Source organism: Lepidochelys kempii, chromosome 13 (genome assembly GCF_965140285.1).
Source record: "Lepidochelys kempii isolate rLepKem1 chromosome 13, rLepKem1.hap1, whole genome shotgun sequence".
Lineage (NCBI taxonomy): Eukaryota > Metazoa > Chordata > Testudines > Cheloniidae > Lepidochelys > Lepidochelys kempii.
This window is the reverse complement of record NC_136392.1, coordinates 16,653,187-16,677,754: the sequence shown is the minus strand read 5'-3', so window position 1 is coordinate 16,677,754 and position 24,568 is coordinate 16,653,187. Positions and strand designations below refer to the sequence as shown.

Here is a 24,568-nt window from a genome sequence, read left to right as displayed (position 1 = left end):
AGGTTCAGACTGGACTACACGTATTCATATGTAGTAGTGCCTTCCTCTACACGTAGTTAGTCCCAACGGAACTGTTGTTGGTGCAAGGTACTAGTCAGCATGAGTAAGGCTGCAACATTCTGGGCCACAAATAAGTAAAACTGAAAGTATTAAAAACTTGCTTGCTTGCTCATTTAATTTTCACCCTTTTTTGCCAGGTTATTTTACTTTTGATTTCCCTGGAGTGAGAGAGTAAAAAAAACCAAGGACAGACCAATTTCACTTTCCATTCCTAGTGCACTAGCCCCAATGGTCTGGTTTGGCATTCACAACATTGCAGAAGAACTCATTTAATAAATAAATCCATTAACACAACCTTCTTCATGTTGGTAAAAGCTTCATTTCTAGCCGTTTTTACCCAAAATCTGAACACTGGGCTTGAAACTAGTGAAAACGAACTCTTTAAAGGAGCAAAGTTGAAAACGTTTTTGTCGGGGGGGGGGGAGGGAGAAGGAGGGACACAGGCCCTGGGATTGTGTTTTGCTGGGAAGCATGACGACAGCCAGAGAACGAAGGGAGCACTCTAAGCCTTCTGGCCTAAATTATCTGCTAACACAAATAATCAAATTCCAGGGACCACACTGCTCTGGCGCCACTAAAACAAGGGGGGAGGCCTAGCCCAGGCTCTATATTAGCAGGTGGCAGCCCAAGTCTGACCCACGCAGGATATTCAAGTGTGATATACAAAATACTGATGCTCTCTGAGGAAGTCAGCATCACTCACAGTATCGTGGGAAGTTTTTAAATGGCTTGCTCAAGGCTAGGCCCCTAAAATGTTTATATTAATACTTACATGTTGAATAGCCACTCATTTGGTCTCATCTGGAAATCGGTCCAACAGCTGAGAAACATCTGGCAGCTAACCTTAGACGACACAATCTGGTAGCTCATGGATTTCAGGTCTCTTTGGAGGGGATGCAGTTTGGCAAATTTCTTATAGAGATCCCTACTCTAACCACAGTTGTTCCTCAAGCCCCAGTTAAAGCTTCAGTATTACACTTGCCATACAGAAAGGCTGTCGGTATAACAGAGGTCCTATTTACGTTGCCTGTTATGCCTCATTAGTGACTACAAAAGGTTTCATTAATTATACATCACAACCCCATTTTTCATCCCCCATTTTGCAGGAACATTTCTGAAGTATGCAAATGGCTTGTGTCTCAGAGAAATGAGGAAAAAAACAGCCTTTGCCAGTGTGAACAGCAGCCATCTCTCCCCAGAAAGTCAGCTCCCGATCATTGTGTGCACGCATGTATGAGCATGTGCATACCCTTCAGCTCTCGATCCACCTCCTCTCGATTAATATAGCATAAGTCTGCCGGCATTTTGCATAACAAACAACAGTCCCTGCCCCAGAGCTTACAGTAGAAAGTAAACAGAAACATTAGGCAACAGGCCCTAGGATGTGGGGGCCAAAGGATTTGCCAAATAAGTGGCTTTGAATGGTGATTTCTGAATGAGAAATCAGGTTGTCTCCCACGGAACACACTGCAGTGACTGGAGAGCTAGTGAAATATATCATAAGAGAATGAAAGTTGAGCAACTGAGGGAAAGGGAATTTTAAACAGACCATTTGAAACTTACTTTTCCAGTTTATGAACATGCATTTAACTTCCCTATGTAGCGATCTTTTGGAAGAAATGATTTTTGTTGAAGACTAAACCTTCAGTTAAGGCGGAGCTCATCATCAACGTGCTTGACCATATCCAACGGCCCTGTAGTAAAGTCATGGACAATCACACCTGGAGTGAAGAAAGATAGGACACAAACCAAATTTTTGGGAAATATTTTGCAGATACATTTAAGGAAAAATACAGAGGATGGGGAAGGAGGTTCCTGGCAGAGAAGTGATCTACAGGTCATTTTACACCATGTCCCTCCCTGCCCACTCCTCCAAGTTCCCTTGCCTTAGTTCCCACCATCATCTCCTACCACTGCACTTTGTGATTTCTTTGCTGTTCCAAATTTAGGAAATGGTGCGAAAAAGCAAAGCCAAAAACAGATGAGGAGGAGAAGAGCAGGAAGGAAAGAAGACTGGGAGAAGCACAGAGAATAAAGGTTCAATCCTGCAAGCTGCTGAGCACTCTGGCCCTGATTCAGCAAAGCACTTGAGCATGTGCCTACAGTTATGATTTCAGGGGGACTCTTTCAGAGGCTTAAAGTTGAGCACATGCTTCAATGCTTTGCTGGACCAGAGAGAAGATAGGGAGAAATGAAATTACCTGTACATGAGCCTGCTGAAAGGCAACTTCCCATTGCTGAAAGTCAGTCTGGCCAAAGATTAATACACTGACAATGATTTCCATTGGCATAAGAGAACTCTGCTAAGAAGTCAGAAAAGCTTTGCTTACAAAATAAAGTTTTGCAAGAGAGCCACGATTGAAGTTTCTTGTCCCTCCCTTGACTCAAGCTAGTTAAACTTTGAAGCAGAAGCAGCCATTGCTGTGGCTATGTGCTGAATTAGCAGGTACTCTGGTGAGGACAGTGGCGTATTTATGGTGGGTGTTTACGCCATCGCCCCTTGATGGAGAAAACATGGTCCCATAGTTAATGCACTGGGCTCTAGTGACCTAAGTTCCATTCCCAGGTAAGCGACAGACTTCCTGTGTGATCACAGACAAGTCACTAACATTGGAATTTTCAGAAATTACTCAAGTGCCATTGACTGCTGAGTCATTTAGGCACTCTTGAAAACCCCACTCCAGCCCCTCAGTTAAATCTGGGATAAATAATACTCTTACTCCTACTATGTGCATCTGCCTTTTGCTACTACAATGAGGTCCTAGAGCATTTAGGTGCCACTCTAATACAGACAATAGCTTCTGAGCAGCACACTCTTGAATAAAGCTGGTCAGTCTCTTCCATCTGTTATATCACATTCGCTGCTATGGGGGGAAAGCATGGTTAGTAAAGACATGGTTCATGGAAACACTGTGGACTGAACACAGGACTATCACTGTCACTCTTGAATTCTCTGGCTCCTGTGCCACTGCCTGGCCTTGGTAAAGTTACTTAAGCCCTTCTGTGCCTCAGTTTGACCATCTATATAAAATGAGGACATACCTTAATATTTATTTATACAGCACTCATAGGCATGCATGATAAATGGCAACAAACTTCAGCTGATCCTCAGCAAGTCAATGGCAGGGTCTGGCTTACAACTCAGAATTGCCTGGCTGCTGGGGCTGTGCTCTATGCAATAGATGGCTATGTCTGACTCATCAGGCTCAAAAGGCTTGTTCCTATGTCAGGCCTCAGGCCCAAAATGGGCAGTATGTGGACCCTAAGCCAAGGGAGCTCATTGCAGGATCTAGGCTCTTTAGAGTAGGAACTTTGTCCTTTTGTTTGTAGAGTGCTATTATGTTAGTAGACTTATAAGTAGGACAATGGTAATTTTGCAATCTAATAAGTAATGTGCTATCATGCAATTCCTTGATATACAAGTAAAAATATAGACTGTCAATTCTCTGGCTAAGCATGTTTTAATAATTCACTTAAAATTTATTAACAGCAGATCAGAGATTGCCAAATGTTTATAAACAAGATAGCCATAAACTTTCCCAAAATGTGCCTAAACAGTCTGTTTGCCCCTCCCCGTTTTAAATAGAAATGAAACAAAACCCAACACCCATGTATTTTAAATTCTGTTGGGAAAAGGTTTTTTCTCTTCTTTAAATCAGATCATTTCCAGGCAACTTTAATACTGCAGCTTTTTTCTAGTGCATGAGAATCAGAAACTGATCTCACTTAGTAGTGATAAAAAAATTTACATCTAAAAAGCTACAGCAGGAGCAAGAGATACAAAAAAAGCACAAATAGGTCCCATGGCTTTGCTTAATTTCAGAGGAAGAAGACAGTTTTAATTAATAAAAATCTCATTGCAGCACTGATTTGTCTCCTAGAAAAATAATGTCAAACTACAGTGCCACATATAACTGTCCACTTCTGGACAGTGTGGAAGCCATCATGCTGAACAGGCTGTTAAAGTCTTAAATCAGTACAAGAAATACAGAAGTGGCTCCACAGAAAGATTTAGCATTTAAATTAAACAACATCTGCACATTGCTCAGAGAAAAGTGATGTAAAGCTGGCTAGCTCCCTCTACTGCCTGAATGCTATTTAAGTAACTGAGGGTATGTCTCCCAAGAAACCTCCAATTTCTACTGCTTGAGTGGCCACAGAAAGAGGTGTTACCATACTCAGGCAAAAAGAACAGGAGTACTTGTGGCACCTTGGAGACTAACAAATTTATTTGAGCATAAGCTTTCGTGGGCTACAGCCCACTTCATTGGATGCGTGCAGTGGAAAATACAGGAGGATGATTTTATATACACAGAGAACATGAAACAATGGGTGTTTCAGGCTACTACAGATACAGGTGCTACTCAGGCAGCGAATCTCAGAGCCCGGGTTTTCAAGGCTCGCACTACAGGTCTAAAAACAGCCATGTAGAGGCTCCGGATGAGGCTGAGGCTTGGCCTCTGAAGCCCAACCCTTGTCCCCAGGTTTCAGAGCTTGAACCCGAGCCTCAATGCCTACACTGCTATTTTTAGCACCACAGCATGAGCCAGAGTCTGTAGACCAGTGAGTTTCATAGCCCAGTTGTGGGTTTTAAAATGCAGTGTAGGCATGAGTATAACACCTCCTTCTATGGCCATTCAGAGTGGACATGGGAAATTTCTTGGTAGGATTGTCCTTGCTGAATGTGATTATATATAAAAATATATAGAATGTTTAGCTGTGAAGTACAGCTAAAAATTAAAGGGCTGTCAAGGGAAGCACTTTTAGGGTCAAATCCCACTCAGTCCTGCAGGCTGCTCCCACTGATTTCAGTCGAAGCTGCATGCATTCAAGCCAAGTGATGACCAACAGGGCCCATTTCTGATTTCCAATTGATACCTGTTCTTATTCCACCCCTTCTCTCTCTAGAGCTTCCATTTAAGAGGAGACATGTTTCAGGACACAAATCAATTGCCTGAAAGGGTCAAGCAGAAACCCCACACCCCTTCCCTCCAAAAGTGGTATAAAGAACAACCAGGCAGATGTGATACAGGATTGTTTCTCCTCCCTACCTCTTAGCAGGCAATGGACTTTTGGGTCTGTTCCACAAGGGCAATTAATACATCATCTGCAGTGGATGCACATCTCAGTGATTGGGGTTCAGATCATCTTTGACTTAGACTGGAATACTGGTATGGTGTTCTGTTGACATGTTTCAACAAAAGTCAAATACAATGAAGGTTTTAAATACACGTTAAATCCTTTCCTCAGCAACTCATCTCTATGATAGCCATGGTTAAACATAACTTAAATGGTACTGTTACTAGCATTTTCAAGATTAGTGTGGACCAGGGTTAAGGATCTGGAATACCCTAACCTCTACATCCTACCTGTTGTCAGAGAAGTTTGTGGGATTTGAAAAGTTGATTACTCAAGGTATTAAGGCCCTCAACTAAGCGTTGTCCATGTTATATGGGATATTGCAAAGGTAATCTTAAAAAAAAAAGTACTGGTCTCAAGAAGCACAATAATCAGCCACCCTTCTGCTTTCCATTTAAAATCATTTTAGATGCCATGGTCTTTGAAATAAACATTACAAGCTGATGTAGCACGAATCTCAATATGGTTTCCACATTTTACAAGATAATTTCTGCTTCACCATATGGTGAGTATTTCAAACCAAAACACATCAGTAAATTCTACAGATGAACATAACCCCTTCCCCTCCACAATCCTACCTCCACCACCCCCTCCCACTTCCCCCCCCCCCACACACAGAGCCCAGTTTCCTAAGACTTTAAGGTGAATTCACAAGCAATATCTAAGTTTTCCCTTTTGAAGAAGGCTCTCTTCATAACCGGAAATACCAAATCCCAGATAAAAAAATAGGGAATATGAAGTTCTGAACAGAAGTCCAGGTTTGCAGAATACACTATTACAGAGAGCAGGAAAAAAAAATCTTATGATGGGAATGAATCTGACTAATTGACTTTCCAGCTTCGATTCCCCCTCATCTTTTCTTCCTTTTGTGGCTACACAGATAGTAGAATAGAACAGACTGCAACACCTGTATTTCATTCTCTCAGAGGGACTGCAGCAAATAAGGCCATCGTGGTAGGCACCAGGGTAGAAGTTTTCTGTCTGACGGAGTTTCTATTTCAGCAGTTCCTTAAGATCATCACAGGAAGGACACTCCAATTATTTTGGGTCTGGCTTTAACCTAAACCATCACACTGATGTGACTCATATAAAATCCTCCTTTACAAAGTACTCTAAAGGAGGCAGCAGCACACCCAAACCAGAACAGTTGTTTCTTTCACCACACAACGTTAAGTTATATGCAAAAATGTTCACATTTTACTATTAAATCAGATCACCATATTATGGTCTGTAACAAGATACTCCAAAACATTTCAAGATTTCCCTAAGTGATCAAAATTCTAAACATAAATACAACTAAAGCCTTGTAATATTAATGCACACTTTTTATTATATTAAAATCAGGCAATGGTCTGATACAATAAAAAGGCTGCTTATGGAATACTGTTATGTTAAACTTTAATTACAGAGGATGTTAAATCCTTACAACTAATATTTTCCTCAAAAGAGTTAATGGAAACATCAATTGTTCATTGACTTGATAGCCGCTGCTTTAAAATGTGGTTTTTACACAAACACTGAATTTGTCATAAAACTTAGGACACACTAGGTTGTTTGTATTTAAGCTTGCATCCACATATCAGCAGTTTGTGGTCCAAAACAGTAAGTCAGAAAAGGCAGTGATTTGCCAGGAGGCATTGCCAGTAAGGTCTCTCTCTAATCTGCTGTGCACACCATTTATCCCCAAATCTTCATGGAAGAGTTTCTCTCACAACACGTGAAGTGTCAAAAAAAAAAAAAAAAAAGAGTCTACACTACGTTGATTTGTTTCTAATTGTCAGGTCTTTAAAAAGGGTCAAAAGTAAGTGCACTGTTTATTAGTTAACATCCTCAGGTCAATTTTGAAGCACCAAAATTTGACTGGTTGTATTGGAGTGTGTGTTTAGAATTTCTACATGCAGATTTTCCCCATTAAAGTTTGGCAGCTAGCAAATCCAAGCAATCCTGGTAAATTACTGCTCTTTTCACCATGTCAAAAGCCTATCTAATAACATCAGCCATGGCCAGCTTGGCGGTGTGGCAGCAGTGCCATGGGGGCAAGGGAGATCCAAGTTTGCGAGCAGAATAGATACTCTTGTTTCCCAGGCTGGTGAAGACTAAATTCATTGGGAAAAACAAAATGACGAGCATGAGGGGACAGGTCAGGTGATTGCCCAAACACTTTCTCCTGCTGGCCACTGGCCAGGGGTAAGGAGAAGACTCACAAAAGGGGCAAAAATAAAGCAGCACCCCCTCTAGGAAGATGGGGGAGAGGAAAGATTGAAAAAACCCTGAATCCCTCATCCAAGGCCCATGTTATTCGGGGAGGAGGAGAGGGGCAGGAGGAGAAATACAATCTGTGCCTTGGCCAAAGGGAAGAAGGAAAGCCTGCCCTAGATTACTAGGACTTAAAAAATAAAACCAACCACAGTCACATTCAGCCTTTACTAGAGATAGCACAAAGGGAGGGATGATTGAGGTTAGCACACATCCCCATTAGTAGTCCACAAAGCCCAGCATAGTCCTGGAAGCTAAAACCTTTGTGTCTATTCTAATAAATAGCCCTGAGCTTCAACTCTATTGCAAAAGACAGAGAAAGAAAAAAACCCAACAACCCAGGCCAAACACACAGCAAGGTGATTGTGTGATATATGTTTTCACAGTTGAATTAAATGTGCCACACTGGTCTTGACAGTAATAAATTTAAATAGACTTTTCTTGATACCAGAAGTTCAACTATGTGGACAGTGGTTACACATGACAAGATTAATTGTTATAGCACAACTTATATTTCAAATGAAAAATTAGTATCATTTACAGTATCTCAAGATAAACTTCCTTTGAACGGGAACTTCCTTTCCAGTACTTTGAGGTCTACAAGATGCATCTAGAAAATTTACTACTGTGGAAAATGAAGACAGCTTAAATTGAATAAAGGGGCATGATTTGTTGTTGTTGTTTTTTAAATTAATTGCTGTAACATTGTCCTTCAGGTGGCTGAGGAAGTTTCATATTTTCTTTAGACATCATTAGACGCCGAAGTTCTTGCAGAACAACTTTGATACTATAAGAATTCTGCCATTTTGCTAGGACTGATATGGCTCTGGGATCCACCTAAAAACAGACAAAAACACCACTCCTGTCAGTCCTCCGAGTCCAAAAAATATAGCTGCCTATCAGATACGGTGGTTTTTAATCAAGTTACCTGCCAGCAAGCTTGAAAAACTTAACATATGTTTAGTTTTCTTTCAAGCTTAATAAATGCTTCTATTGTGTAACAACATGAGTGTTGCTAAGGCGAAAGAGAGGAGTCGTTAGCAATATCTTACAATTACCTTATCCCTCCCCTACTTCCACTACTCAAAAAGAAAGCAAAGTATTTTGTTAAGAAACATCTGAGTAAAAATGTAGGTTCAAATTAACGTTCAAAGCTTAAACTGTGTTAACAAACCGAACAAAACAAACAAAAAAACTTACCACTCCATTAGAACTATTTACTCCATTCATATTAATTTTTGTTACAAATCTTACAAATGGAGGTGCTTCTGGATATTTGGGCCCACATTCTATTTTAAGGCTGTATATTCTGTTTTCATAAATTGTCTGGAAGAGAGGAACATCTGTGTCAGGCAGTATTAGAATCACTTAATTACAATAATCATCAGGGACACAAAGTTTGAGTGCGACACACATGGCGGACGTTTCCACGCTTGTTAAGCTACACTCTGAAAATTGCAAGAAAAATTCACTTAGTGCCCAACATAGACAAAGCTTGTCACACTGCACACCAATATTTAAACTATCATCTATTTATCACATTATGGAATATAACTGACATCCCTGCTTGGAGATTAATTTAGAGTAAAGTAATCCAATATCTCTCCATAGACTTCAGTTTCATACCAGGCAATTCAAAGGCATATGCAGTTTTGAATTGTAGGTTCAATGGGCTAGACTACCTCAGAAATGAAACCAATGCTTTATATTAGCCAGCTATTTAAACCCAATTTACCCCAAAAGCCTGTCATTTTTTAAATTTTATCAGAAACATTTAACTGTAAATACGATAGGTAGACCTTGATTTTTTTTGCCATATTCATAACTCACTGAAGAGATAGAGTTGTGGGGAGATAAGGAGAATGCTCCAAAACACAACACATTCACAGGTCACTCCCCATCCTCAGAAGGAGTCAAAGGATTATTATTTTTCATAGCAATTATGTCTGTAAGGCACGTAACACAGTGTAAGACAGTCCCTACCCTGAGGAGCTTACAATCTAGCTAAACATAGGGAAAGGAGGACAACAAAATGTACAGGGACTGAAGAACATATCTTGTTGTTTTGCAATTTTTAAAGACGATTTAAGACAGTAGGGAGAGGAATTAGGACAACTAACGGAGTGCTGGGGGTGGGAAGGGAAGCTAACCAGAAACAACAGGAGTTTTAAGTGTCCACATGATAGACTGGGTCTGGGAGGGATTCCAGCTGTAACAGGCAACAATGAAGGGAGCATGACAGAAGGCCACAAAGCGGGGAGGCCTGGATAGAGCAGTAAGTCTCCAGACTGGGAAATCTGAGCACAGATTCCTGCAGAGTCAACACAACTCTGAATGCCAAAAGATGGGAATTGCTCAAAAACTACAAGTTCTGTCGTCATGCAAGCATACGGGCGCTCAGAAACATAATGCTGTGTTTTTTTTACACAGAGAGCTCTCTATGTAAAATCCTACTGGAGATAAGCTACAGGCAGTTTTTACTTTAACACCGCTAACCGAAATCAACTGTATTCCCCCCCCCCCCCCTTTGGGATAACCTTGATGTACAAACAAAAGGAAGAACTACTTCACGCAATGCACAGTCAGGCTGTGGCGCTTGCTGCCAGAGGATGTTGTGAAGGCCAAAACTACAAATGGATTAAAAAAAGAATTAGATAAGTTCATGGAGGACAGGTCCATCAATAGCCATGGTCAGGGATGCAACCCCATGCTCACGGTGTCCCTAAGTCTCTGACTGCCAGTTGCTGGGACTGGACAACAGGGTATGGATCACTTCATGATTGTCCTGTTCTGTTCACTCCCTTTGAAGAATCTGGTATTGGCCACTGATGGAAGACAGGAGACTGGGCTAGATGGACCATTGGTTTGACCCAGTATGGTCATTCTTATGTAGCTACATTGAGGTAAAAAATACTTATGCCTTGTCTCCGCTACGATTTTACATTGAGAGAGCTCTCCTCAATGTAAACACACGCTTAAGTGTAATCTTTTCACAATTATGGCGCAATTTGACTAAGGACAGACTGAGAAAGCGGCCAGCAAGCACTGGGATGTGATCTATTACAAGATTTAGAGCAAAGACACAGATGCATATATATCTGATACTAATAAACCAGAACGTGCCAGTTTGAAACTCAAGTAAGAGTCACGATATTCATAGACAAATACACACACAAATACATTTGCAGCTGTCTTTCTATGCAACAGTGACATCCAGTGGTCAGTTATGCAGAGCAGGATTTTCTAATGACTTTGGTAGGAGAGATCTTTTAAAAAGGTATCAGACAGGAAAGGTGAAAAACAGAAGATAGTTGTGAACTGAAGCAAAAAGTTGTCACCTCTAGACAGATTGGATTATCCTACACAATTCTGACATCAGAATCACTTAGCTGTACTTTGCTCCCATGACAACACTTCTATGGTAAAACCACACGAGTGTGTGCAGATTTCAGTCTCTTTTTAAATATTTGTTTAATACAAGACCCTTATAAGGTGCCACCAGACTTGTCATTGTTCATATTTAAGGAGGTATTTACAGTGGCAGTCAAAGAGCAAAAAAAGTTAAGTTGAACAAAGAATGAGAGAAAATATTGAAAGTGTAATGCTGTTAAATAATAAATGAATGGTAAAGCCTCACCTGGAGTACTATGTTCAGTGACAGTCACCCTATCTCAGAAATGGCTACAAACAGAAAGAAAGGTGCAGATATGGGCAATGAGAGCATCTGAAGGCTTCCATATAATGATAGGTTGAAAACACTGGGATAACTTAGAGAGGAAACAGATCAGACATGAGATATACATCACAATGCAACGGTATAGTGAAGGTAATAGGCACTCACATTTATCCTTCCATAGTAAAAGAGCAAGGGGATAGTCAGTGAAATTGGAAGGCCACATGTCAATTTAAGAGCGATGAGGAAGGTTTGTGTGAGGAAGGTTTGTGTGTGTGTTTTTGTTTTAAGATACACACAATGCATAAGTGACATGTGGAATTTACTACTGCAAAGTAGAGGCCTAATCAGATTAAAAAAGGGATCTGACATATGGATGAGAACATAGAGTTAGATTATCCCTTCTATATTGTTAAAAAGTAGGGATAAAACCTCATAAGACATGGCAGAAGCCAATCACTAACTGATCAGGAGTCATCTATGGGGACATTCCATAGATGGTAGGGCCTAAGGGGCTCACCCCACTGTAGAGACATCAACAAAGTTGCTGCCCAAATAAATTAGTCCAATCTGTCCACTACAGCCAGAGCGTAATCACATGGACCATAGCTCTGAAGAACCATCATACCAGCCATGTTTTAAACTAGCTATGAGATACTAAGCTTGTCACCACTGTAGGTTTCAGACTACAAGACCATGAGGTTGGTACATAAGGTACTTTGGAAATATCAAGTGCTATGGAAACACTAAGCCTATCATCAAGATGTCCTTTTTACTAACCTCTCTAAACAGGACAGATACTCTCCAGCTGCAGTATTACCGTAAAGAGCATGGTAGCGTTATAAAAAGCCATTCTGAGGCATATTAAATACACAGATTGGGAGACAGGTGACAAGAAAGTCAAAAGCAAAATTTAGTTTATGGCTAGAACCAAATTCTAATCTGAGTTAGCTGAAACTTTAAAGGAGCAAGCCAGTTTTGCTGCAATAAAAATACCACAACCCCCACATCCTCAAGAAACTCCCTAAAGTGATGACCAAAAACAACTGAACTGAACTAAGGCAGAATATGTTAATAGATGAGGACTGGCTAGTGAGATATTACCAGTATTAGCTCCATATTGAACTCTTACAGGCTTTGAGACTTTGCTGTAATTCAGGGTTACAGAACACTAGAAAATTACTGTGTAAATTAATCTGTAAATGTGAATGTCATTTGTGTAACAGAGCTAATCAATTAAAAGGTATTAGCATTGTTTAAAGTCATAAGCAGAAAGATATACTGACATATCAACCCCAATTTATATGCCAAGTAAACCTGGTTGCATACACGTACCCACTCAGATACATGCATGAGAATGTCTGCAGGGGGAAAAAAGGGACAGGAAAGCAGAATTTTGAGTGACACTGGCATTTAGATCTGTAAGTTGATGCTTACTCTTGGAGGCCCAATAATCATTCCTGTCCATCTTGTAAGTGTCATATCTTCATCATCTTCAAGACCCCAGCTAACTGTACCATCTCCTACTCCTTTCTGACCTTCTTCAAGTTCTTCCAACAGTCGAAAATTACGAGGAACTTTTACTCCTAAAAAGAATCAGAAAGAAACTTTGAACTGAGACTATCTGGCAGTGATACAAGACTGGATAATTGGACTGCTACTTTTGGTAATCTGATGTCAAAACATTTAGACCAAAACACTGAGAAACAGCAATATTTCTGAGTGGCAGTATTTTCATGGTGTGAGGAAGATACAAGCTCAGATGTCAAATATAAAAGTAAGTGGAAACAAGGAGTAGTTTGCATTTAAAAAAAAAAATAATACTAGTGAGCCATGGCAGCTAGGCTCTGCATTAGTGCATACAGCCAGGAGGAGGAAAAGGACCTCTGTGTATTCAAAGAAGCAAGCAGCATATTTACTTCCTGCTTCCTTACAGTCTGTCTTTCTACTTTATGTCCATTTGATTTAAGATAAAAGGTAGAAGCTACATCATTTGGTAAAAGGCTGGACATCTATGAATCTTTCCAGAGATTTTTAAAAGTAGCAAATCAATCTGTTTTGTAACATAAACAAGTTAATTTGAAATTAATTTCAGTGGACTTCATCAGTGCAAGATCTAACTAAAGCACTTATGTGGGCCCCCATTATGTAATATCTGAGCATCTCACAATCTTTAACAAACTTATGCCACAACATCCTTGTGAGGCATTATCAGCGCCATTTTACAGATAGGGAACTGAGACACAGAAAGGCTAAGTCACTTTCCCTCTAAGACCAAGCCAAAGCCATTAAGAATCCTGAATAAATCCTAATCTGTGTCATATTCTTTTATTTGCTCACAGTACATGCCTAAGAACAGTTCTAAGAGAAACAAAGGTGCATTAATAGGACATAGAATGCCAATGGAGTTCTTTTTCACATGACCTTCTAAAGAAAATTTTGTTCACAGAAATACCAAAAGGTTAATTACGTATTGAATAGTTGCATCACATGCAGTATAACTGAAGAGACTGCCTAGTCCCCTTGTCCAGCCTCACCTATTTGTTCGCATAGAAGAAACACAGACATTCTGTTTATGAGACTACGCTCATCTAGGGCTCAAGAAACATCTCTAGTACATGACACCAGGGACGAGGCAAAGCAAGAGCCTTGAAAATATCCCCTTTCACTGCTTGAGAACCTGGAAGGGTTCTCATATGCAATGTGACAGTGCTTAGAATATGACAACTTTAGTGTCTTTAAAGTCTCCCTCAAGTGTCTTTTAGAGACCTAAAAGGGATTGAACGCCAATTCTGATTTTGTTGTGGAATCAAAGTTCTAATCCTCAAACACTACAATATACATTAAAATATATATATCTCCAAACCCATGAACTTACATAAGAATACCCAGTAATCTGGACACCAAAAAAAAAAGTCAGTTGTCTCAAACTGGGCATCTAAAATTATGACACTTGACAAATTTGGCCTTAATATCATTCCACCTCAACTCGCCATCTGTAAAGCAGGGATAATACCACCACCTCATCTCATCAGGTGCTACGAAAATAATTCATTAAGATACGTAGGTACCACAGAAGAGCCTAAGATGAAGTTAGTTCTCTATTCAGTGCAAGGGTTGGATGGTTTGTGGTAAGGCATGGAGCCACATACTGACAAGGATAAAAGGAAATATTAAATAGCTACCCAGTCAGTGAGCACCATCAATTCTGTGCACTGAATAAGGCAGGAGTCCTGTGGGAAGAAAGCAGTATGTGATCATTTGATTAAAGACTACCATAATGTAAATGCACAGGGAAGCCAAACTAAAGTTCAAACGGCAACATAAACCTGGATTTGTGCTGGAAATGGCCCAACTTGATGATCATACACATTGTAAGGAGAGTCATCACTTTAGATAAGCTATTACCAGCAGGAGAGTGGGGTGGGAGAAGGTATTTTTTCATGCTGTGTGTATATAAAAAGATCTTCTACACTTTCCACAGTATGCATCCGATGAAGTGAGCTGTAGCTCACGAAAGCTTATACTCAAATAAATTGGTTAGTCTCTAAGGTGCCACAAGTACTCCTTTTCTTTTTGTGAATACAGACTAAAACGGCTGTTACTCTGAAACCTAACATTAACTCTGTCATTTCCTAACCTGAGTGTGTTAGACTCTGGAACCTTAATCAGGTACAGGGAAGAGTGTGTGTAATATTAATACAAGTTCTTATGGGAACAGAAGGCAACGCTGTTTTAGGGCCCTTCCAAACACTCTGATTCAGAATGAGTCAAAGCAATGAATAGCAAGGGTCCTAGAAATAAGAGATTGTAGAATATCAATTAAACGAGTCTGTGGATTGCTGGTGGTCCACAGAGAGCTGGTTGGTCACATGGTTTCCTTGTTCCTAACTGCTATATCACATAAAAAAAGCTAAAAATAAACACTTAATATTACTGCTACAGAAATTTTTTAATTGAAAGTGTCACAGGTATGGTAGACAACTGCAAAGTGGTGGGTCCATGAGGCACTATCAAAATGTTGATTTCACACTATATAAAAAAACTGGAAATCCCCTGGGGGTGTTTTTTTTTGAGGGGGTGGGGGGCGAGAGGGAGGGCAGGGAATCAGTGTATGACCCTAGTGCAGCCGGTATAAGGGCATCTTCTACCTGCATGCTAAAGCATAAAGTATCATGTGTAAGTTTGGTCCTAACCTGGTACTTGAATGAAGTTAAAAAAAACATACAAATTGATAAGATCAATTTGTGAATTTAATGAGGGGAGGAGGAAAGAGTAGGAAGAAGAAAAAACTGTTAGTTATCCAATCATATATCCTAAAATATGTTCTTATCTGTTCTGTGGATATTCAGTATTTGCCAAGTTACTTTTGCAAGCTAACCCCAGGGCAAGTTCAATGACAGAAGACAGGTTTCAGAGTAGCAGCCGTGTAAGTCTGTATTCGCAAAAAGAAAAGGAGTACTCGTGGCACCTTAGAGACTAACCAATTTATTTGAGCATAAGCTCACTTCATCAGATGCATTGCATCCGATGAAGTGAGCTGTAGCTCACGAAAACTTATGCTCAAATAAATTGGTTAGTCTCTAAGGTGCCACGAGTACTCCTTTTCTTTTTATGACAGAAGAGTATTCTTACATCAGCTGGCTCAAGAGTGAGTCAACTACATTTTCCACATATGGCAAATACCTGCATAACTTTCTTATTAAGTGTAGTTATGGAGACTGCCAACACAACAACAAAACAAACCTGTTTGCTTTAAGAGTCCTTCAATACAAAAACAGAATACAGAAGAAATAAGTAGTTCACTTCGAGTTTTAACTACTACATCGCCAAAACAGGCATCAGACTATAAAATTTAATTTAGCCAATTCTTTATGAATCCAGAATATTCTGAGCAGCAGCTGCAAACTTCATTTAAATTATGACACAAAAGGTAGGAAAATATCTACATCATCTTAGTTCACTGCCTGCAGACCTCATGGAAATATTCCAGAGAGAAATATATTATATTATAAACTTCAGAGCAAAAGTAGAAAGATTACCATAATGAACCTGCTAAAGACTTAACTATAGCAGCACTGACAATGTTATATCTCCAATTTCACAAGTTTATAAATTGGATAAAAATTTTAAGTCTTGAGTAAATTTATACACACTAGGCCTCAATCTTAGACTTTTGTTTACTAGGTCTGACAAACCCCATGAAGGACATTTAGTTTTACGGTGGGGATTGGAAAAAAAAAAAATCCACTTGCCAGTCATAAGTGGAGAAACCTTATTCCTACAGAACTCAAGGTCCTAAAGAAGTTGCTAGCCTTATGGTTATGAAGATAGCATTCCAAGTGATACAGTGCCCTCTTCATGAGTCTTTGCTCCTCAGAATTTCACCAAGCAGCAGCAGCAGATTAAAATTGATTATTGGTAAGTAATTATCTATCAAGTCATCTCAGATTTTAAGTTGTCTTCCACCAATGCCCTGCCAGATCCAGTGAATTAAGGATGCAGAAGATTGACAGGATTTTTTGCTTTGTCAGAATCAAAGATAATTTTTGTATTAAGAAAGAAAAATATACTTCCAGGCAGATATACGGAAGTCCTAGTTGGTCTTAAAACATTCCAAAGTGAAACTCTTATCAAATCACTAAAGTACAAAACTTAACAGGGCATATGTTAACTCTTAGACCTCTTGCATCTTGCACAGAAAGCCTTGATACTTAAGTGTTTTTAGTCTAATTAAAAACACTTAAAGTAGTTCATCTAAGTCACACAAATTTATATTAGTTTATGATGAGGCAAAAAAAGCAAAGTCCATTACTCTGCTTTTCTGAGCTTTTCCAACTTAAGAAATTTCAGTTATAGAATTTAAATATCAGATTCAGAACTTGTATGACCAAACTGAAGCACACAGCATGTTTTACAGAGGTAAAGACTTCTCAGAAATTGGATCCATTTTGGAAGCACCAAAGTACTTTAGCAGTGCTAGTAGGTTCTGATACAATGAAATGGTCAAAATACTTTGACGGTCAGATGCTGCACCATGAAAGTCAAAGGGAGTTTTACCATTGATTTCAATATGCACAGAATCAAACCTTCAGAGTAAAGAGTTTTACATTGGCATGACAATGAAAGATTACATCTGCAGCTTTTCTTTCTACAGAGGAGTTAAGATACAAGCATTTATCTTTTGGCACATATGGATTTGTCTCAACTGCAAGGGATAAGGCACAAGAATTTATGGCTAATACATTTCAGTAATTAGGAACTCTAACAAAAAGAAGTTCTTGTTCTGTCAAGGATAATTTTCCATAACTAATTTAAAGAGGAAACATCAGATTCTGATCTCTCATACCAATTTTAATTTTGACATCAGTAATTACTCCAGATTTAACTAGCATAAGTGAAATCACGTCTTTCAACCATAAGTTATCTTTTGTACCTAAATACACAAAACAGCTAGCAAAAAAAAGTTTTAAAATACTTTCCATGTTATGTTTGATATTACAGCCTTAATTATATCTGCTCCAAGTATTCTTTTGCTGAGAGTACTGTAATGGAACAATTTTTAAATGCTAGGTTTTCCAACAATTACACAATTATAAGTACTCTTTTAGATGCAGAAGTTTGTCCTCAGAATAGTTTTGAAGTGATGTAATATTTACCGTTTAATGAAAGGCTTTTGGTTATGACACAAACTGTAAGAAGCCAGGAAATTTAAAGTTCATATGTTGCCCTTACATGTCATTGTACTCAAACAAGGCAACAGAAACTGACTTTTACTGAGATACTTAACCAGCCCCCAAACCCTATGAAATACTTCTGAATAAGATAAAGTGCTAGTTGCATACTTTTATACTAAAGTGCATTCCTTATAAATTATACTAAGGGCTAATCCACACTAGAAGTGCTACAGTGGTGCAGTTGCGCCGCTGTAGCATGTCTGATGAAGACGCTCTCTGCCAACAGAAGACAGCTCTCCCGGCGGCATAATAAAAGCACCTGCCTGAAAGGCACTAGCCCGCTGACATAGTGCTGTTCACACCTGGCACTTGGGTTGGTGTAGCTTACGTCATTTGGCGGATGGCTTACTGACACCCCCGAGCGACCATAAGTTATACCGAAATAACCTGTAGTGCACACAAGCCCTAAAATGCCTGACAGAGACTTGTATTTCCATTAAAGAACTCTCAAACTAAAGAAAACTTTGCAGTACAAATTAGACAGTTGCAACGTCAACATTGTTTCTTAGTATTTAAGTTGTGAAACAAGCCATAACAGCTACATCAACTACAATTTATTTTACTAAGGAAGGCATTCAAAACTAATATTTTGGGGAAAATATTTACACCAACTCTTATGAGATAAAAATCTGTTATTATACGTGACAAGAATATTGGTGAAGCTGAGTTCAACATTCCCTCACAAACTTCCACCTTCAAAAAAAAAGATAAATACCATCACACAGTACTCCAGATGAGACCACACCACTGATTTACATGATAGCATAGTATTTTCAATATTATTCTCCATCCTATTCCTTATGCATCCTCACACTTTGATTTTAACTATAGCTGCATATTAGGCAGAGATCTTAACTGCCTTAACTCATCTGCAATGAAGCTTAGAATCCTGAACTGTATTAACTCTGGAAAAATCAGAACTTTGTAAGGTGTATGAGTAGTTCCCCCCCACCCCAGTGTGTATTATTTTGCATTTAGCAATGCTGAACTTCAAATGCAATCTTGGTGCCCATTCACCTAGTCTGGTTAGCTCCCTCTGAAGTGCTGCACAGTCCTCTCTGATCTTGAATAGACTAATGACAGGTTTCAGAGTAGACTAGACTAGGTAACTCACTATTATCTGCAGATTGTTACCTTTCTCATCTCATTAATAAGTTTACTACATGACACTGGACCTAAGATGGAACCTTGAGGTATCTTGCTGTTAAATTTTTGCTACAATGAAAATTGACCATTTAATCCCAGTATTTTCTGTCTAATCGCTGGTTTTTGATCCATTATAACACTTTGCTGTTCTCCTCATGACTCCTTAGATTTTTCTGTAGTCTCTCATGAGGGACCTTGTCAGAGGCCTTTTGAAAGTCTAAAAATAAGAAGTTCAACCGGTTATTCTTTATTCACCCATTTAAAAAAATTCTGATATATAAAAGAGTGTCTTCCTTTGCAGAAACTGTACTGGTTAGACTGTATCATATCAAGATATTTCAGAAACATTATTCAAGTTTTAATTATTGTTTCAACCTATTTCTTAGATGTAGATGTAAAGCTCAGTGGTCTAGAATTCTCTCAATCACCCCTGGAGCCTTTTTAAAATATAGGTACAACTGCTACCATCCAATCCTCTGGAACAGTGCTGTTTTTAGATGAGAAATTGGGAATTTTGGTAAAGAGGAAGTGGCTGGGCTCCTAAGTTCCTTTATTGCAGCACTATATGCTACAGATATCATTTAAAGATATCCAAGTGCTTTACAAATAAACATGCCTCACAAGGATTTTGTGAAACAAGTATTATCAAAATCTACTTTACTAATAAGATATAAGTTGCTTGTCCAAAGCCCCACAGTAAATCAAAAGGAAAAAAACACAAACAAACAAACAAACAAACAGAAAACCCCAAGAGACTCATTTCCTAGGTCCTTGTTGTACCCATAAGATTACACTTATGAAGCTTCCGGTATCAATGGTGTACATTACCAACAGCATCACAGTTGTCACTGTAACATTGCTGAAAATGAGTGAACACCACTGTTCTCTCTAGCAGAACAGTCTAAAAACTGCATTGTTGGCCACATGGCAGGATCTATTACCAGTAACAAACAGTTGCTTCATTTACCAACTGAACAAAGCCCTAAGTTATATTTAAATTAAGTTGTTGGCCTATATTCTAAGGTTCCACAATTAGAGGTTAGGGGCAAGTCTCAGGATTCCCATACCATGTTAAAAAAAGTTACATACCAATTTTAAGAGTTTTTGCCAAAAGTAGTTAAGGTACACAACATCCTACCAGCAGCAATTTAAACTTGAACATAACTATTAGAACATGCTCTTTACTGACATGCAAAGTTCCTGCACCATTTTTTCCCCCTCTAGCCATATATTACCTCAAGTACAAGCGCTCTACTTTCAACACTAGAAGAGCCAATAAAGCAGAGCTTTTAGAACAAGGGTGAGCAAACTACCCGCCCCTCCAGCCCTTTTAATACGGCCCTTGAGTTCCTGCTGGAGAGCGGAGTCTGGGGCTTGCCCTGCTCCGGCGCTCCAGCCGATGAGCAGGGTCGGGGACCGCTTCACGCGGCTCTCGGAAGCAGCAGCATGTCCCTCCTCCGGCTCTTACACGTAGGAGCAGCCAGGGGGCTCTGCTCCACATGCTACCCCCGCAGCTCCCATTGGCCGGGACTCATGACAATTGGGAGCTGCAGAGGCGGCACCTGCGGACTGGGCAGCACACAGCAGAGCCACCTGGCTGCACCTCCGTGTAGGAGCTGGAGGAGGGACATGCTGCTGCTTCCGGGAGCTGCTTGAGGTAAGCACCGCCCGGAGCCTACACCCCAAGCCATCCCCCCATGCCTCAACCCCCTGCCCCAGCCCTGATCCCCCTGCTGCCCTCCGAACCCCTAGGTCCCAGCACAGAGAACCCCAAAACCCCCATCCCCACCCCAGAGCCTGCACCCCCAGCTGGAGCCCCCACCGCTCCTGCCCCAAACCAGAGCCCCATCCCGCACCCTGAACTCCTCATTTCTGATCCCACCCCAGAGCCCGCACCCCCTCACATACCCCAATTTCATGAGCATTCATGACCCACCACACAGTTTCCAAACCCAGATATGGCTCTCGGGCCAAAAAGTTTGCCTAACCCTGTTTTAGAATTACATGGAGATAGAATGTGACCCAGAAGAAGCAAAATACCCATTATCAAAACACATTTTACTGGTTAGTTAAGATTGTTCAGGTCTGGCCTACAATGCAATGCCATGTGGAAACCAGGTACCAAGAAAAGTTTTAGACTTTGTCTCCATGAAATGTTGGTTGCATAGCTCCTACTGCATCTCTTCATGCACATCCCCTCATGTCCACCCAGACAGTGAATTTATGGATCTGAACTGGCTTCAAAAGAAAGCCACTTGCCTTATTCTTCCAGACAAACAAATTGAAAAGTCAGCAGCTGCAAAGGATTATTGGGAAAATATGGCTGCCAGAATGAAGTGACATGACAGCTTGATGAGGTCATGTCACAGTTTCATTTGGTCTCCTAAAATATACAGCACATTTGTGGCAGAACAGAGATGATATCAGGATTATGAGAACTTTTATATATAGCTCCATAAAATACAAGCTTTATGGCAGTAGCCACTGCGCTGCTATAACATCAGGGTTTTCCCCCTTTAAATCTTTATTCTCTACAACCATTGTTCTTCTAAACTTTAAACTGTCTTTGAAAATAGGCTACCCCAAGAGAAAGACCTTAAGATTTGCTCATTTCCTACTTCAAAGAGGAATGTCCTATGATTGATGGATGGATGTGTAATTTTACATTTCAACAGAGATTTTAAAATAACTATTCTCATGCAACATTTGAAATCCAAACACTGGGGCAAGAACCTGAAAGTGAAACTGACTATTATACAACTTGAAGAAATGAAGTAGACAATGCCTGTAGAATCCGTAACTAGATTTTGAATATTCTTTCAGTTTTAACCTAAAGCATTTAGTTACGGATGTAAAGAAGCTTATTTACAATAAGAGATTATGCTAGTAGCGTTTGTTTAGCCTTTCAAATTAGAACAACAACAAAATTAAAAGCCACAAAATCCTCAGTCTTTGAAATATATTAGTCCTGTAAAGGACGTTATGTCAAGCCCTCCCTGTGAAGAGCTATATGCTGCAAAAGTGAATACAAAGACAGCTAACTTCATCTAGACAATACCAATGTTAGCCCAATAAGTGACCAAAATGATTTTGGGAGTTTTCAGGTCTCACTACACAGCATTAGCCAGAAAAAAAAATTCAAATATGTAACACCTGCAAGTCACTGCTTCATTAACAAAGCAAAAGCAAAGCCCAACTCACATTGTTATTTTATCCAGTTGCCATTGTCTGAAATCTGATTTTAAACTTTTACCCCAGAATTCAGATAAATAAATACCTGATAAGTGAAACAGACAAAGGAGGTCTAAGGCGCAACCTTAGGAGAGATGCATTATTCTGGTAGGCACAAGCAATGACAATATAGACAGCTTTTCCTTTATGAACTGCTAAAGAGATGTCTTTTTGAGTTTCCCAGACATTTCAGCTGACTCAACGTTCTCCGCCAAGTCAATTTATGTAGCTTCTGTGAATCCAAGGGCTGAGCTACCTTAAAATGCTGCAGCAGCACCAATATAGCACTTCAGTGAAGGTGCTACCTATGCCACATAGGTACTCCTCCTCCATGAGGAGTACCACCTATGTTGAGGGGAGAAGCCCTCCTGTCCACATAGCACTGTCTACACTGGGGATTATGTCAGTTTAGCTACGTCACTCAAGCATGTGGATTTTTTACATCCCTAAGCAACGTAGTTATACCGACCTAATTTCCTAGTGTCGATCTGGTCTCACTCATGGTTGTTCTTACTGCACCCAGATACACAGGGTTCAGTTCATTTCAGCCAACACACAACACCTTTTGGAAACAGATTCTATCTCCCTTCCTCCATTTCTCCCACCCCCTCCTGTGCTGTAATTTGTCATGTCTCAAAGTATATTTATACTTAAACCACTGTGGCTACGCTGCTGTAGTGCTGCAGGCCTACTCTACACTAAAACATTAGCTCAGTTTAGCTACGTCCGTCAGGGGTGGGAAAACTCCACACCGCTGAGTGGCATAGTTAAATCGACTTACGTCCTCATATAGACCATGCTAAGTTGATGGAAGAATTCTTCTGTTGACATAGCTACTGTCTCTTGGAAAGGTGGATTAACTCCGCCAATGGGAGAATCCCTCCAATCGGTGTAGGTAGTGTCTACACTGAAGCACTATAGGGGAACAGCTGTGACACTGTAGAATCTTAAGTGTAGACAAGTCCCCAGTGTAGAAACTACCTACGTCAACAGGAGATGCTCTCCCATGAGTGTAGGTAATCCACCTCCTCAAGAGGTGGTAGCTAGGCTGACAGAAGAATTCTTCTGTCAACCTAGCACGGTCTACACAGGGGGCTTGGTCAGCATAGCTAGGTCTCTTGGGGATATGGATTTTTTACACCCTGATTGATGTAGCTATGCCAATATAAATTCCCAATGTATACCCGCCCTTAGTAACTTCAGATTTACTCTAATAGCCCTGTTAATCAGGAAACAATATCATACTCAGGAGTGATAAACGAGTGGGGTTGAATGCTTAAGAGAAATCATGTTGAGGATAAAGGAGAAGCAGCCAAGAACATCCTTACAGCTTGGAACAAGGTATCCTCGTTCTCCTCCAGCCTGGTTTTACCAAGGACATACCATCTTGCCATCCCCCAGCCTGGTATCCCCAGAACCTTACTCCCCCAAAGACACCCATTCTGGCACACAAGGCAGCCCCTCCTCCACCCTGATACCCCCCCTCAGAATGCCCTTCCCCCCAGGGACACCCCATCCTGGTACACAAGGCAGCCCTTCCTCCAGCCTGGCACCCCAGAACGCCCTTCCCCCCAGGGACACCCCATCCTGGTACACAAGGCAGCCCTTCCTCCAGCCTGGCACCCCAGAACGCCCTTCCCCCCAGGGACACAGACGGCAGTCCCTCCTCCACCCTGATACCCCTACACCCCTCCAAGCGCCTCCTTCCCCTTAAGCCCCTCCCCCCGGAACCTCGCCCGCCAGGACTGGGGCCTCCAGCAGCAGCCCCCTCACGCTGGGGCCCCCGGCCTAGCGCCCCTAGCCGCCGCCGCCCCTCAAGCCCCAGACACGCCCCGCCGACGAACCCCCGCTCCCGGGAGCCCGCTGGGCCGCAGCCGGTCACCCCCGCGCCCTCCGGTAGAAGCTGCCCCACCCTGCGGCGCCGAGTCCCTCCTCCCCGGCCCGGCCTCGGCTACCCAAGCCCCGCTTACCCGAGCCCGTGGTGGCCGCCATCTTGCGCCGCTGTCGCTCCGACTCGCCCGGCCCTGCCGCCTACGTCACCTTAACGCGGGAAGTGCGGCGGTAAGCAAGTCCGGGGGCTGGCTGAAGGGACGCAGTGCAGGCGGGCGCACTAAGAAAGGGCCTGGAGGCGTGGAGGGGCGGGGCTGACCAGAAGGACCTAGACAGAGAGATTTCTAGATGCAGTTATCTTGTGTGGGAAATTAGACCCGTGGGCGGGCGGATGGGTCGTATGTGGGTTTCAGAACAATGGACGTTAGAAGAGGAAGAGAGGAGGAGATGAGAGCAATAACTAGTACGAAGAGCCTGGAGGCTACATAGGGGAGCA

General features: G+C 41.0%; 1 protein-coding gene across 2 annotated transcripts; it reads right to left on the bottom strand.

Moving 5' to 3' along the window:
* Positions 1 to 6,503: 6,503 nt before the first annotated feature.
* UBE2V1 (ubiquitin conjugating enzyme E2 V1) lies at positions 6,504 to 24,321 on the bottom strand. Of its 2 annotated transcripts, XM_073309441.1 has the most exons (5): positions 24,213 to 24,280; positions 14,314 to 14,361; positions 12,566 to 12,714; positions 8,656 to 8,781; positions 6,504 to 8,292 (listed from the first exon to the last, which is right to left on the bottom strand). In XM_073309441.1, the coding sequence occupies exons 3-5, from the start codon at positions 12,608 to 12,610 to the stop codon at positions 8,146 to 8,148; spliced, it is 318 nt and encodes a 105-aa protein (XP_073165542.1). In that variant the 5' UTR covers positions 12,611 to 12,714; positions 14,314 to 14,361; positions 24,213 to 24,280; the 3' UTR covers positions 6,504 to 8,145. The 2 variants fall into 2 exon arrangements, with proteins under 2 accessions (XP_073165542.1, XP_073165541.1); XM_073309440.1 differs by lacking the exon at positions 14,314 to 14,361 and having other exon boundaries at positions 24,213 to 24,321.
* Between the last annotated feature and the right edge of the window lie 247 nt (positions 24,322 to 24,568).

Bases quoted from the DNA above. Each gene is read 5' to 3' on its own strand.
- UBE2V1 (XM_073309440.1), bottom strand. From the start codon at position 24,234: ATGGCGGCCACCACGGGCTCGG. The intron at 12,715-24,212 runs GTAAGCGGGGCT...GATTCTTTTTAG, and splicing joins GGCGGCCACCACGGGCTCGG to GAGTAAAAGTTCCTCGTAAT. The intron at 8,782-12,565 runs GTAAGCATCAAC...CCTCTCTTCCAG, and splicing joins TGATTATTGGGCCTCCAAGA to ACAATTTATGAAAACAGAAT.